Raw genomic sequence first — 16,437 nt, 5'->3', positions numbered from 1 at the left:
CAAATATTCTGTCAGGGTTTTATACTTCTTCCAAGACATTCATTTTTCTGTCATTTTTTTTTTTTATAATGATCATTTCCAGATTTCACACTTCATTATAATATGCAAACGTACATCAACGTAAGCTAGTCTAGTGCCTGCAGGTAGTGTCACTATGGCGACATATCAACTTTAAGACCAGAAGTCTGAGGGTCAGAAAAACAAAAGGAAATAATTTTAAAAAATCTTCAAAACAACCAAATTAATTGATTATAATTTCACAAACAGGAAATTCTTTGCAATAAAAGAAATAAAACATTAAACAATCAATTTCTGTTCTTTTCATATCATGTATTAATACAGCCTAGTTCTTGATTATTAAAAAAAAAAAAAAATAAGAATGATGTAAAATTAAAAAATCTTTTTTAAATAACTTTTTAATCCAAAATTAATTAAAGGTAAAAACCAGGACTTCTTGCAAACCAGTCTGAGAGTACATGTATTTCATTAATATTCAAAAAAAATTGTTTAAGCACTGATATTAAACTTTAATTTATACATCAATGTATCTAATAGATTACCTGAAAAATTATTTTTTATTAAAAGGGGGGCATCATTTTGGAGGGTTAGGGGGTATTTAGAGAAGGGGAGAGTCATTGTTATTTATCTTCAGATTCTTAAGAGGAGAAACCTTATAAATATTATTCACAGGCATAATTTTCTCAGGAAAAAAAAAACATCAGAAAATAGTTCAACAGGTGGGAGAAAAATCAATATTTTTTCTACCCTACAAAAGTAAATTAAACAGTACCAATTTTCACCAACTTTCTGTCATCCGTGACAATGACAAGAAAGATAACTCCTATGTTTTCTTGAGGAGTTGCCTCACTTTTGGCATTCATAGTGCTGTATTATTAGTCCCCTAAAACTGGAAAGACTACAGATTTCCTTTTCATCTGTCCATCCATCTGTCCCTCTGTCTGCTTGTCTGTCTGTCCCACTTAGTTTTCTGACCTTTTTTTCTAAACGCTTGCAGATATTAAGCTGATTTTTGGTATGTGAGTGTACCTCAATCAGTTACAGATTGAGTTTATTGCTTATCATTCTACTTCATTTTTTTTTAATTGAATTATGGCTTTTTCAAATTTTTTAAGGGCATCAGGCATATTTCCCACTTGATTTTCCACACTTTTTTCCTAAATGCTTGCTGATGTTGAGCTGATTTTGGTATGTGAGTCTACCTTAAACTTTGCTTTTCATTCTCTTTCAATGATTTTTTATGGAATTATTGCTATTTTAACTTTGAAGGGGTACCAGAATATACTTGCCAGTAGTGGACAAGTATTGCTTATGCAATACTCTTTGAATGCTTGTTTTAATTACCAAAAGCTCCCTCTGTTTAGGCACAGTACACTAGTCTCAGCAGATCATTAACAAGTATCTATAGACTCTTCCTAAAGTAATCAAATGCTATGTACCATTTGTAAATAATGAAATCCAACCATTCAAGCTCTCCTTCAGTGCCATTCATTAAAGTGGGATGACCTGAATTTGATACAAATCAATTTCAAATTCACAATAATTGATTTAAGATATAAAAATACTATAGATTAAAAAAAAGTTTTCAAGACTATTAAACCCTCTTCAACTCTTTACAAAATACATTCATCAATCCCTCCTCACAAAAAGGCCCATTGGCCATGATAGTCACCTGAGTACCTAAAGCTATGGCCACTTTGGCCCCACCTATCTTTACAGTTTGGAGTGTGTAATCCTATTCATGCAGCTTATCCGAGATGCTCAGGATTAAGAAGATAAGGTACACTGTATAATAAATTCCAATTTATGACCAACGTAGTCTCACCCTCAGGGGCAGACTCTTGGACCAAGGGACATGAATTTCATAAATTTTGTTGAGGACTAGATACACATTGTATAATCATGCAAACATTTTGCCTGCTAGATCCCACTAAATAAATGAAGATTTTCAAAAAGGTAATGTATAGGGATGGACAATTTTAGTGATGTACTGGTATATCATGATTTTAAATAGCACATGTATTGTGATACGGAGACTAAAATACCGGTATTTAGTATATAGTAATCAATTTTGAAAATAATCCATTTATTTGTTCAAACTTTTGCATTACAATTACTGGAAGTGTTAAAAAAAATTTGTATAACAGTAATTCAATGGCATCCTTACATCCAAACTTGCTTTATAGATGACTTTCACATTTACAAAAGTTATTTCACTTTGCTGGGTCAATCTGGGGTCACTTGGCGTAACCCACTGTTTTCCCGCTTCTGCACCTATAGGGCTATAAGGCCATTCCAAGTTTTTTCTCTGTTTAGCATTCACCCATCTTTCAAAAACCTACCTACCTATTCACAAAAAACACACAAGCCAAAAAATAAAACACAGACTTTAAGTCTTAAAAATGACGTCATTCAAAGCATTTAATTTCATTAATCTAATTTTCTCGAAGAAAGATCTATTCTTTAGCAAAATCAAGGTATTAAATGCTTAAAATAAACATAATATGATATATATTGTAGAAAAATATTTACAGAAATTGATATAATTAAAAGAATTTAAGAGATTTTGACCAGAAAAATCAATTTTAGGGCTTCTTATTTTGTTTGTTTTTTCTGCTATGTGGTGTCAAAAACCAAGACGCACGCGGACGCTAAACATAGAAAAACTTGGAATGCCCTAATCATATTAAAAAACACTTTTCTTTCAAGGCTGAGCCTGATATAGTACACATCTAGCTGAGCCCCAGTCATTCAGATGAAAATAACCTGAACTTTTCTCTGGACAAAATTTGTAGGGAAAAGAATTAGATTTATATATCTACAAATTATTATAGATAGCCATCAGTAATCTGGACACTTAATTAATCCAGACAATTTGCCCCAGAGCACAAATCCAGATCAAGGAGTCTTGACCATGCATGTACTGTAAAAACTTTTTGAATTTGTTATATACAATTTACATGTAAACAACTAATAATTAATCCTTGTTTAAAGTAGTTTCTATTTCAGTTTACATGTAGTTCCATAATTCTGTGCATCTGGTAATTATACAGTTGAACTTCGGTATCTTGAACACTGATATCTCAATATTTACCCCTGATATCTTGAATCCCCTGATACCTCAAAGTTTTTCCTTGGTCCCATCGAGTTTGAGATAATGAGGTTTGACTGTATAAGTACTTTCACGACAATGTTCACTATTAGGATAAACTCCCTTGTGTGACTTATGACTTATCCATTCTTTCCAACAAAATTAGATTTTGTGGTCAGGAGGTCTTGATTTGGTTATTAAAACTAATTAGGATCATAATATACCTTCTCTCCTCATGTTTCAATACATCCTGGACATTTTCTGGTCTGTTACCATCAGCCTTTAAAACCAGGTTGTTCTTCAAGCAACAAGTGATCAATGTGCCTCAGTTTTCTTTGTGCATCAAACTGCCAATTAAGAGAATTTAAACATATTATACCAGTATTTAGCACCTGAGAATTATCCATATTACTGTATAAGCAGAAATTTTAGGGAAGATTCAATTTTTGCATTTTTAGCAAGGGTGTTGAGATCGCTAAAATTAAATATCGCTAACAATTTATTCCACATTAGGACTTACCATTATCTTTCTGTTCATCATAAAATTGCTTCTCGCTAAAATTAAAAACTGATTTTTAAGGACAAATCGCTAAATTTGCGTCTTGCTAAAAATTCCACTTATACGGTAATTTTGTGTCTTGATCTTGTGCAGATAGTTTTTGTTTTTTGTTTTGTTTTAGCTGTTCTATATGAATACTTAGTATCTATCATCTTCTGTAAGTACTTCATAAAAAAGACAGTATAATTTTGTTTTTTCTACATGTAATGTGCAATATAGATTTTACTCATTACATATTACCATGATTACAATCTGCACAAAAGTCCACAGTATTTTTTATTTTACTTTGAAGTACGAAAAAAAACAGTAATTCCCTATAGGATCCTAAATATACCTGTATTTTGAGACCATCCTTACAATATACTGTTAAAGCATTAAAATTTGTGGGGTCAATTTTCATGGATTAAATTTTACAGATTTGTCGCGACTTAATTTTGTGTTTTCTTTTTTACCTACAAAAGGAAATATGACTTTTTAACCCTAATTTATTAATTCATGGAGGATGTTAATTCAAGGATGAGAGGTACGTACCCTCCAATTCCACAAATATTGTCGAGCCACTACAAAAAGTCCACAGAGAATAGATTTTCCTCAAACTTTGCATCTACACTGACTTTAGTGTAGATTACACAAATGAAATTCATAAATTTTAGAAAGCTATGAGAAACATTTTTTCTTCAGAATATTTCTTTTTTAAAAACTTAAATGGCCAGTACAAGAAGTTTTGAATTGGTTATAAATAAAGAAGAAATCTGAGTATGTTGACCTTAAATTTAGTGACCAATGGTAAATAATTCTTGCAAAATTCACATTTATTGAAAATCATCTATATGCTGTTCTGATTCCACACAAAGGGGACTAATTTCCAGTCACAATAGCCTTACCATGAAAGGTGAAAATATGTTGTTTTTAAAACAGAACAGGAGATAATAAAATAAATGTGCTAATGCACCACTTCACATCTTCAATTTATGAGGCACAATCAATTGTTATTCCAACTAGAGGTACATGTACTGTGAGTAAACTCACAAAATTACCCCCCCCCCCCCCCCCAGCATTTTTTGAAGTGCCCACATGCAATGGTCAAATGTGACCTTGTTTTTGCCAAAATGAATTTTAAATAGGAGGCCCATGGTCCACATCACTCACCTGAGCACTGTGGTTAGGAAAAAAAGCAGAAATTAGTTCAGTATTAAAAAGTATAAATGCATAAGTGGCCCTGACCTACCCCTAAAACAAGAAGCCCATGGGCCACAACCCTCATCTGAGTAATTCTGGCCTTGCTTTTTTCACCTAATCAACCCCCCCCCCCCCCCCCCCCCCCCGAGTACTTATTGTTGCCCCACCCTAGACCCAGGGGTGATGATTTGAACAATTAGAATCTACACTACCCCAGGATGCTTCCACATAAGTTTCAGCCTTTCTGGTCCAGTGGTTCTTGAGAAGAAGATTTTTAAAGATTTTTTTTCTGTATATTTCAATGTAAAACTTGGATTCCGTATTGTGGCCCGACCTACCCCCGGGTGTCATGATTTGAACAATTTAGAATCTACACTACCCCAGGATGCTTCCACATAAGTTTCAGCTTTTCTGGTCCAGTGGTTCTTGAGAGGAAGATTTTTAAAGATTTTTTTCCTGCATATTTCAATGTAAAACTTGGATTCCCTATTGTGGACTCGCCCTACCCCCGGGTGTCATGATTTGAACAATTTAGAATCAACACTACCCCAGGATGCTTCCACATAAGTTTCAGCTTTTCTGGCCCAGTGGTTCTTCAGAAGAAGATTTTTAAAGATTTTTTTTTCTGTATATTTCAATGTAAAACTTGGATTCCCTATTGTGGACTCGCCCTACCCCGGGGTCATGATTTGAAGAATTTAGAATCAACACTACCCCAGGATGCTTCCACATAAGTTTCAGCTTTTCTGGCCCAGTGGTTCTTGAGAAGAAGATTTTTAAAGATTTTTTTTCCTGTATATTTCAATGTAAAACTTGGATTCTGAATTGTGGCCCGACCTACCGCTGGGTGTCATGATTTGAACAATTTAGAATCAACACTACCCCAGGATGCTTCCACATAAGTTTCAGCTTTTCTGGCCCAGTGGTTCTTCAGAAGAAGATTTTTAAAGATTTTTTTCGGCATATTTCAATGTAAAAATTGGATTCCCTATTGTGGCGTTGCCCTACCCCCGGAGGTCATGATTTGAACAATTTGAAATCTACACTACCCCAAGATGCTTCCACATAAGTTTTAGCTTTTCTGGCCCAGTGGTTCTTGAGAAGAAGATTTTTAAAGATTTTTTTTCCTGTATATTTCAATGTAAAACTCAGATTCTGTATTGTGGCCCCACCCTACCCCCGGGGGTCATGATTTGAAGAACTTAGAATCAACACTACCCCAGAAGGCTTCCACATAAGTTTCAGCCTTTCTGGCCCTGTGGTTCTTGAGAAGAAGATTTTTTAATGACCCCACCCAATTTTTGTCTTTTCTTGATTATCTCCCCTTTGAATTTGGGGGGGGGGGGGTTTATTATTTGAACAAACTTGAATCTACACTAAGGATGCTTACACATTTCTTTGCCGAACTGTGGCTTTTTCCCTATAAGTTTGAACTTTCATTGTGGTATCACCCTATCTCCAGGGGTCATGATTTGAACAAATCTGAATCTACACTTCCTGAGGATGCTTCCATATAAATATGACCAATCATGGCTTTGCTGTTCTTGAGAAGAAGATTTTTCCTATATATTCCTATGTAAAAATATTGTTCATCCATTGTGGCCCTACCCTAGCCCCAGGGATCATAATTTGAACAAATCTGAACCTACACTACCTGAGGATGCTTCCATATAAATATGATCAATCATGTCTTTGATGTTCTTGAGAAGAAGATTTTTTGAAAATTTCCTATGTATTCCTATATATATACAACTTTGCTCGTCCATTGTGGCTCCATCCTACCCCTGGGGGTCATGAATTGAACTAATCTGAATCTACACTATCTGAGGATGCTTCCATATAAATATGACCAATCATGGCTTTGCTGTTCTTGATTAGACTTTTAAAGATTTTTCCTATATATTACTATGTAAATATTGCTTGTCCATTGTGGCCCCACCCTACCCCTGGGGGTCATGATTTGATCAAATTTGAATCTACACTACCCTAAGATGAATCCACATAAGTTTCATCTTTCCTGGCCTAGTGGTTCATGAGAAGATTTTTAAAAGATGCCATCAATTTTTCATTAATTTGTAAATATCTCCCCTTGAAAAAGAGCGTGGCCCTTCATTTGAACAAACTTGAATCCCCTTTACCCAAGGATACTTTGTGCCAAGTTTAGTTGAAATTGGCCCAGTGGTTCTGGAGAAGAAGATGCAACTGTGAAAAGTTTACAAGGACGATGACAAAGACAACGACAACTACAGACAACAGACAAATTTCGATAAGAAAAGCTCACTTGAGCCTTCGGCTCAGGTGAGCTAAAAATCACATTTCCTATGGTCATAAATAATCTTTGAGTGAGTTATGAACCTCCAGGGTTCCTCCATCATGAAATTATGGACTGCAGAAATTTTTTTTTACCCTTTTTTCCCAGTGATCTTGAACATGCAACAATGACCTTGGGTCAAGGTTATGGCATACATTGTACCTTTAGCTCACAAATTGTCTTTGTTTCAAGTTTTAATCTCCAATACTTATCTATTAAAAATTATTAATGAATTGGACACACAAACTTTATACTTTTTCTGTCACTGACCTTGAATTTGTCAGAATAACCTTGGGTCAAGATCAGGGCAAAACTTCAGGTCATGTGTGAGGTATGAATTTCCAATGATTCTCCAATAGGAAGTTATAGATTGGATATTCATTTTATACTTTTTTCTGATCGTGACCTTGCCAGAATGATCTTAGGTCAAGGTCATAAAGAATCTTTGTACCAAGTATGAGCTTCCAATGATTCTCCAAATCAAATCAAAGTTATAGCCCAGACAAGATTGCACAGACAAACAGCTAGACAGATTAAGACAGCTAGACAGGGTATTTCCTATATATCTAGCCCCAAACTTCTTTTGTGGGGGGTCGGGGTATAAAAAGGTTAAAGCTGTCTGCAAACAGGCTAAAACCTTTCCCACATACACTTTTATAGCCACAAAAGGGGGGGGGAGGGCTTTGTAGATCTACATGCATTTTCTTTCAGTTATTTACAATCATGCATTTACATTCAGTAAGTTGTAAAATCATGCATTTACATTCTTGACAGTCAGTTTTATGATAATGCATTCACATTCATTTATTAACAATCACACATTTTACATTCAGTAATTTAACCTACAATAGAACTGATTTTTAGAGTTACAGCTGACAGGTTTGCTACATATGTTGAAGTATATCTGCTCAGTAGAAAAGAAAATCTGGATTTTGTTTTTACACCCATATCAACCAACCCCAGATCGTGACTGCATTTATGTATTTCTCTTAAAAAGATGTACTTTAAACAAAAAAAAAAATAAATATTATAAGAAAGAGTAAGTATTGTTCTAAGAGTACTTTAAAAAATAATTTTAAAAAAATATATTATAAGATAAGTGTAAATGACCTTTATTGTTTCATCTACATACTTGTCTTGACCAATTAAGCAAAATTAATCAAGGCAAGTTATAAAATAAAACAGACTAATATGTTACATCTTGGTATAATTACTCTATCTTGTAAATCTTTGCTTACTTATAAACTATAGGTGTACACAATAATGTAAACTATATAACATTTAAGAGTGCACATCCTTTCTAGTGCATGTATCCACATCTTATTATAAATGAATGCTTTGCCAAGTTGATCTTGATTCAATGCTTGAGGAAGAAGCTAGGGGGTTAATTTCTCAAGCAGAATGCCCTTTACCTTCAAGTTTACAATAAACAGTCAACTTTCCATTTACTGGTGAGCGTTGTGGCCCATGGGCCTCTTGTCTTGTAGAAATAATCAGAAATTACAATATTTTGTAGTTGTGTATGGAATCTTTTTCACTCCTTAGACAGCTAGGAAGAAATGAGACTTGAAAATTTAAGATATTAAAAAAAATTAAAATTCCAGTCTCATAAAATAAAGTTCATATCCAACTAAATGATCATTAAATATACTGTGGAGTCATTTTAATTGGAAGGGGTGTGTTTGTTTGTGTCTCAATGATCATGGGTAATCAAAGTTTCACTGCTTCATTGGGACATAATTTTTTGGGGTATACACAAGATTCAAGCAACTAAAAGTTGGAAAGGTAAGTGTTGATTGGGATATAAATTTGTGGGTATAAGGGTGACCCACACATGTAATGTAAATTTTGTAAAATATGAAATTAATACTCATAAGATTCATATCAATGTGGTCACAGGTTAAAGGTCAAGGCTACCTTAAATTTTAACCAATTTTCTGTCTTATACTTAAATGAACATGAGGCATCCTACAGTGAGTAACCTAGTTTATGCATGCATAATTATAATACTATATACCCTTTAATTGAAAATATTTAAACATGTTCATGTTTATAAACTTTTTTTCAAAAGACTTTGCTTTTAAATAATTGTTTCTAGCATTGCAAAGGGAGAAAATAGCTAAAAGAGCAGAGTGGCCTTTGGCAAGATTTTAGAAAATCTACTATTAATTTGTAATTTTTACGATTTTAGAAAATCTACTATTAATTTATAATTTTTATGAAATGTTGAATGAAAAGTAAGCTGCATTTTCTGGAGAAAAGTATCTTGGTAGAATTGGTAAAATAAGCCCATCAAGCCACAAGGGATCTTCATTTGGTAATCATCATGTTCAAGTAATAAAACATTCTGTTTGCACTTATAAAGTTCATTCACATCCTGTAGAATTAAAGTGCAAATTGAAGAAAAGAAAATCTGTCTTGTTTATGTATTAGAAGCTAATTTACACCTGCATATTATTACATTCACTCATCAAATTAAAAAGAACGTACTTTATGTTGATCCCTGCTACATTCTCCCTCTCAGTTTGAATGTGGTTTCTCTGTCTTGTGTGCAAAGAATGCATGTGTGAAGAGTTTTTTTGGAAAGAGGGGAGGGGGGGGGGGGGGGGGGGTTGGAGTATAGTGAGTTTAATGTTAATGTTTTACAGTTCCTAACTTCATATTAAAAAGGGTTATGAAGGTTAGGATTTGATCTAAGCTGTAATGCTTAGGTTAGGGGAACAGCTTTATGTTAAGAGTGTCACTTTGGGCCTGCCGTTTTTTTTTCATCAGATTTTTCCTGAATATATATTTTCCTGTAATACTTTGATTCCCTATTGGGGCCACACCTTAATCCCAGGGGTCGTGAATTAAACAATTTTGAATCTACCCTACCTCAGAAAGCTTCCACAAAAGTTTCAGCTTTACTTGGCCAGTGATTCTTAAGAAAAAGATTTTTCCAATATGTTTCAATTCAAAACTTTGATTTCCTATTCGGGCTCCACTCTAACCCCAGGGGCCATGATTTAAATAATTTAGAATCTACACTACCTCAGGAAGCTTCCACATAAGTTTCAGCTATACTGGCTAAGTGGTTCATGAGAAGAAGATTTTTACAGATTTTTCCTATATATTTCATTGTAAAACTTTGATTCCCTATCGTGGCCCCACCCTAACCCCTGGGGCCATGATTTGAACAATTTAAAATCTACACTACCTCAGGAAGCTCACACATAAGTTTCAGCTTTACTGGCCCAGTGGGTCTTGAGATTTTTTAATGATGCAGCCCTATTTTTTTTCTTGATTATCTCCCCTTAGAAGGGGGCTTGGCTCTTCCTTTTAAGAATTTAAACTTCCCTCCTCAAAAGGATGCTTTGTACCAACTTTGGTTAAAATAAGCCAAATGGTTCTTGAGAAGAAGTTGGAAATGTGAAGAGTTTACAGATGGACAGCCAAATGGAAAGACAATGGACAACAGGTGATCAGAAAAGCTCACTTGAGCTTTCAGCTAAGGTGAGCTAACAAGATGCCCATGGGCCACAATGCTCACCTGAGTAACTTTGGCCTTGCTGTTCTTCACCAGATTTTTCCCCCTGTAATACCTATTCAGGGTTCAACACTAACATTTTTAGGCTTTGGTGCTTCTTTACTTTTACTAGTCCGCACACAATTTTATGAGTCCGTCAAAAACAAAAAACAAACAAAAAAAACCATCAATGTTTTGTAATGGTTAATTTAAAAATAAATATTGCAATGTACTTTTTATACTTTTTTGAAATAAACAAAGCATTTACCTGAAATGTTTTATTCCAAGATTCGTTGTAATCTCGCAATCAGGAACTACGATCGTATTCCCGATCTCAGTTGTTTTTCTCTATACATTACATCCAAATGTCCGACATCTTTCTTTATGCGTCATACTAATTCATGATCGCTAAAATGTTTAATTTCATACCAATCAGTCCTAAAGTTGAGCACCAGATTGACTCAGAATTACTTAACTTCCCGTCAAGAAGCTAGAAAGCTAAAAATACATGCGGAGTTTTCTAGTGAAAGTTGTCGATTGAACATCGGTAACTTATTGATTTTTTCCAGAAATATTTTTTAGTCCATTCAGACTAATCAGCCACAGATTTTATTAGTCCAAATGAAAATGTATTAGTCTGAGACTAACGGACAAACGTTAATGTCAAACCCTGCTATTTTTGCCTCGAACACCCTACCACCGGTGGTCATGATTTGAAAAATTTAGAATCTACACTACCCCAGGATGCTTCCACTTAAGTTTCAGCTTTTCTGGCCCATGGGTTCTTGAGAAGAAGATTTTTAAAGATTTTTCCTATATATTTCAATGTAAAAATTGGATTTCCTATTGTGGCCCCGCCCTACTCCTGGGGGTAATGATTTGAACAATTTAGAATTTACACTACCCCAGGATCCTTCCACATAAATTTCAGCCTTTCCGGCCCAGTGGTTCTTGAGGTTTTTTTTTTTTTTTTTTTAAATTTCCCTATATATTTCAATGTAAAACTGGATTCAGTATTGTGGCCCCACCTTACCGTGAGGGTCATGATTTCAACAATTTAGAGTATGTACTACCCCAGGTTGCTACCATATAAGTTTCAGCTTTTCTGGCCCAGTGGTTCTTGAAAAGAAGATTTTTAAAGATTTTTCCTATATATTTCAATATAAAAATTGGATTCCCTTTCATGGCCCCACCCTATCCCAGGGGGTGTGATATGAACAATTTAGAATCTACACTACTCCAGGATGCTTCCACATGAGTTTAGCTTTTCTGGCCCAGTGGTTCTTGAGAAGAAGATTTTTTAATGACCCAACCCTATTTTTGTCTTTTCTTGATTATCTCACCTTGTAAGGGGGTTGGCCCTTCAATTTAACAATTTAAACTCTCCTGTACCCAAAAAAATGCTTTGTACCAACTTTGTTTAACATTGGCCCAGTGGTTCTTGAGAAGAAATTGAAAATATGAAAAGTTTACTGATGGACGGACAGACAGACAGACAGCAGACAATGGGTGATCAGAAAAGCTCACTTGAGCTTTCAGCTCAGGTGAGCTAAAAATTAAGTACTTTAGTTAAAATGTTGAAAGAATTAATTTGACATTTTCTGTAAATTGATAACAGTGAACTTTTGATGCTATGATGTGCTATGCACTTTTATTTTCACAATTTAAAAGTTAATAAAACACCTGGGAAAATGTCAGTATTCAACAGATAAATCAGAGCATTTCACTGTTAAAATGTAATAAATTTTCAATAATGAATATATCAACTTAGCTCCTTCAACAAAAAACGAAGAAGGAACCTGGGGGGCAGATAAAAATGTCAGTTCATCTGCATGCTAGGAGTGTAGGTTCCCAGCTAAAAGAATTTTGCCCCCATTTTTTTTAGATTTAGGTTCTTGACCACAATTCATGGTCAATTGGAATAAGGTCTTTGAAAATGATGTCCTAACTTTCCCTACCCCTAAGCAATGCTACATACAAACTTGTCCTAGTAGGATCAAAAACACTGCAGGGCAACCAGAAAATGGGCTCACTTAAAAATAGCTTTAAATAGAGCTCTGCCTCTTGTCTATAAAATATACTTCAAATTCCCATACCCTGAATCTTGTGCATACATGAAAACAGGATTTATGTGAATTATAACATGTACCTCTAATCAAGAGCAATATGGTTGCATTTGAAAACTCATCAACAGTACAAGCATCAAAATGTCATGGCCCAAAGAACATTTAGCTTCTCAGACCATAAATGCTACTCCTCATATAAAAAGTTTTGTCTTTTAAAATTTTACATTTCTGAGATACTTCTCTGAATTCTGTGACCTTGATCTTGTCTTAATGACCTTTGATCAGGGTCATTTCATATGATCATAATCAAGTATTAGAGCAATATGACCTTTGGGAGTTATTTCATTATAAAGTTATGTTATGGACAAGAATATTACACTTCAAACCCAGTAATCCTGACCTTGTCCAAATGACCATGGTGCAGGGTTGTTACAAACTGTTAGATGTAAGCATCCTGTGTCTAGTATAATTTTCCAATATTGTTTTTCCCCACATCAAGGTTATGGCTATCACAAGAATTCTATACTTCTAAAACCAGTGACTGAGTCCGCTACCCTGGGTTAGGGTTGGGACATACCCTTAAGTCGCAAGCATTCTTTGCCTCGGGTGTAAACTTCTACTGTTTTTCCATTTCAAAGTTTTGGATAGGTCAATAAATGGATACATTTGTACCCTATGACCTTGAAATTGTCGAAAAATGACCTTGTATGGGGTCAAGGTACATTTCTGAACATAAACTACCTTCATATCAAGTAGGTGCCTCTGAAGTTTCTTGGTTAAAAAGTTATGCTCATACAAGAATTCACTCCTCTTAGTCTTGTCAAAAGAATGTATAATGGAATCTTTAAAAAAAAAAACATCATGGCTTTTTAAAATTTTGACATTTTAATTTGAAAATACCAGGTGCACAAGTTCAAATTTTATATATTAATTTTAGGGAAAAAAATATTGAGTAGTTTCAGAAATCATCTCCAGATAAATTAAGTCTTACAGATGGACATTGTGATCCTATATACCCCCCCCCCCAAAAAAAAACTTTTGTGGGGATATAAAAATGTTTAAAATTGGTTCAGTGGTTTCAAAGAAACATTTATGCATTGAACATTGGGCACTGCACAAAAGGGAATTGGCTTGAATTCTGTAAGTTGACCTAAACAGTCAAAACTGATTTGTAATTCATCAATTTGAAGCAACAACCAAACAAAATCATGGAGAGAGGCAAGAACACCGACAGCAGCTTAATTAAACATGCTTTTGTTCAGACACAGGACCCTATGAACAGTTGAAAACTTTGGGTTTTTGATTAAAATCTAAATAAATATATCATTTTATAAGATCTTTATCATTCATCAAAGCATTTTTTTCCAATATCGTTATAGAACTCGTATGCCTCCTTGTCCCTCTGTAATAGATACTCCTGCCCAGGGTGTATATCAAGTTCATCAGTACATCCATCCCATTAGTTAGATATATTATTCCATTCTTCATGTAATACAGTCCTAAATTAATCAAGAGTTGCAGAGACATTCCGATGCCTTCTTTCCCAACAGACCATTTAGTTCTATAGATGTTTGATTGTGGACAAATAAGAAATGTATGGAGGCCACTAGTCTAGTAGGTTAATGTGATGATTTGCAAGAAAGTATTAACAAAACTTTTGCTAGACCTGGCCAGGAGCTATCAGCATTATGACATGTGCATGTGCAAGTGAGAGGAAAACAAATGATGGTCATGTGAATCCACCGGGTTCAATATCTTATACGGAGGTTCATTGTATGGAGCTAAAAAGTAAACCAAGGTTCAAAATGATATGCAATATATTGAACGCCGGTTCAATATTTTGCGGTATCAAAATATTATGCTACACCGGTTGCAAGATGAACAGCAAATTCTTGAATGGCATAAGGTGAACATCCCAGTTGGTTGACAACCCTTCTTAAGATCCTCTGGAACTGTTCTACAGCAGAAATGTTCACAGTTATTCCCAGGAACCTGTTGCTACATGCCTTCAATCTTACATTAAAATTGTAAAAGCCAGACCCCTCTAAACCTCCTGTCAGTCATACCATAAGACTGACAGAAAGTCAAATTGACTATAACTAGCAGAAAATGGTATCTGTATTTCCAGAGTATCAAGTGATACGACAAAATTTGTTGATGCACTTGTCTTCAGATGCATGTCTTCACATTTTATCACTTTCCATGTGTGGCTTTATACATTTCACAATTTTATATATACTATATGAAAGGGTCTTAAATATTCAATCAATGTGCAGGTTGCAAATAAGCACACAACCACTAGCAAATGCTACTAGTTTTTCCATGGGCAACCAATTCTTGAGATGTAATCACCCATATGCAAGCAAGCATTTAATTGAAATTTTTCCAGAACCTGACCATGCTTTGATTCTACAATTACAGGCACTTTCATTTTCACTGTTTCTTACCTTCAGAATGTTTTTTAGACCCCTGAATCGCCTCAACGTTTCAACTTTGCAAGGTCTGAAATGAAGGAAAACAAAATTTCATTCATTCATGGTGTCATCAAGGAAATGAAAGACTTTGTAAAGCAAAGTACACTTCTTTGAGACTAAAATATGAAAAGATTGATTTTTTTTTTTAAGTTGAGAGGAAATTGTGGGCTCCAAAATATCAATGTAGGCTGTTAAAACTTGTAAAGTTAGGGGCCCACATGGCCCTTAAGGTTATAAATGAGATTTGCCACCCTGAAATATTAGGACTTTATGAAAGAAGGTGATGAGATATAATTCAAAGTGCTAAAATGTAAACAGTATATCAATCAGCATTTTAGTATTTGCATTTTATTATTATTCTATTCATATGAAAATAATATATTACCAGGTAAACATATATCTGAGAGTTTTAGAAAGTCAATACAAAATTGTATATGACTGCATGCTCCAGAAAACAAAGTTGTTCATATAATAATTTTTATTCTTCATATACATAAATTTTTATCAGTTTATCAAGTACAAAATTGTTTTCAAGCCAAATAAAATTGATAAAAACCAAAATCTTACATATGTTTACCTATTTTAAGTGAGATTTAAATGTGCTGTTCATCAAAGCATTACTATTTTCAGTTGCAATTCATTCACAGATTCTGAGCCGAAAATTATACACACCCTTTAAAAGATATACATGTATTGAAAGACATCAAATTAATGGTAGATCATAATTTGAACAGTCCATTGAACATGCTTGCTATAAAAATTTAATGAATACATGCACCACTACATTTAAACATAAAATTAATCTTAGCTAGAAAAAAAGACATCTTAAGTTTGTTAAATACATAACAACCCTTTTCCAATTGCAACTTTCTGATTGTTTGACATACTGTGGTTTCATTATTATTCGTGGAACAAGAATTTTCATGGATTTCATTGTTGAGTCAATCCATGAAATCAAATGTTCATCGAAGTTTGGTGCCTCCATTTTTATTTATGATAAACCTTTAAAAAGCCTTTATGATAAACCTTCAAAAAGCCTATTATGACTTTCGCTAATATATGGGAATACACCCCCCCCCCTTCTCAACAAGTTGGCTTTACAAACGTATTTTGTCAATTTTTAGAATATTTAAAAAATAAATACTATCACAGTTCTGGCAATTTTTAGTCAATATGTTTAAATATTCTGCATGGAGATAAACAAACAAAACGTACAACTGTCAACGTGGCACGT

General features: G+C 34.2%; 1 protein-coding gene across 1 annotated transcript in view; it reads right to left on the bottom strand.

Moving 5' to 3' along the window:
* LOC133180927 (nuclear hormone receptor HR96-like) overlaps positions 1-15,214 on the bottom strand; it is an 83,793-nt gene extending 68,579 nt beyond the window's left edge. Inside the window, exons 1-2 of the mRNA XM_061315383.1 lie at positions 15,177-15,214; positions 3,334-3,456 (exon numbers count right to left, since the gene is read on the bottom strand). Of these exons, the coding sequence (XP_061171367.1) occupies positions 3,334-3,346 (13 nt within the window). The 5' untranslated portion in view covers positions 3,347-3,456; positions 15,177-15,214. The remainder of the gene's footprint in view (positions 1-3,333; positions 3,457-15,176) is intronic.
* Between the last annotated feature and the right edge of the window lie 1,223 nt (positions 15,215-16,437).

The sequence above is a fragment of the Saccostrea echinata genome, unplaced genomic scaffold, assembly GCF_033153115.1.
Source record: "Saccostrea echinata isolate AGI-Se365-2 ecotype Australia unplaced genomic scaffold, CSIRO_AGI_Sech_v1 ptg000008l, whole genome shotgun sequence".
NCBI lineage: Eukaryota > Metazoa > Mollusca > Bivalvia > Ostreida > Ostreidae > Saccostrea > Saccostrea echinata.
This window is presented reverse-complemented; position numbering and strand designations above follow the sequence as displayed.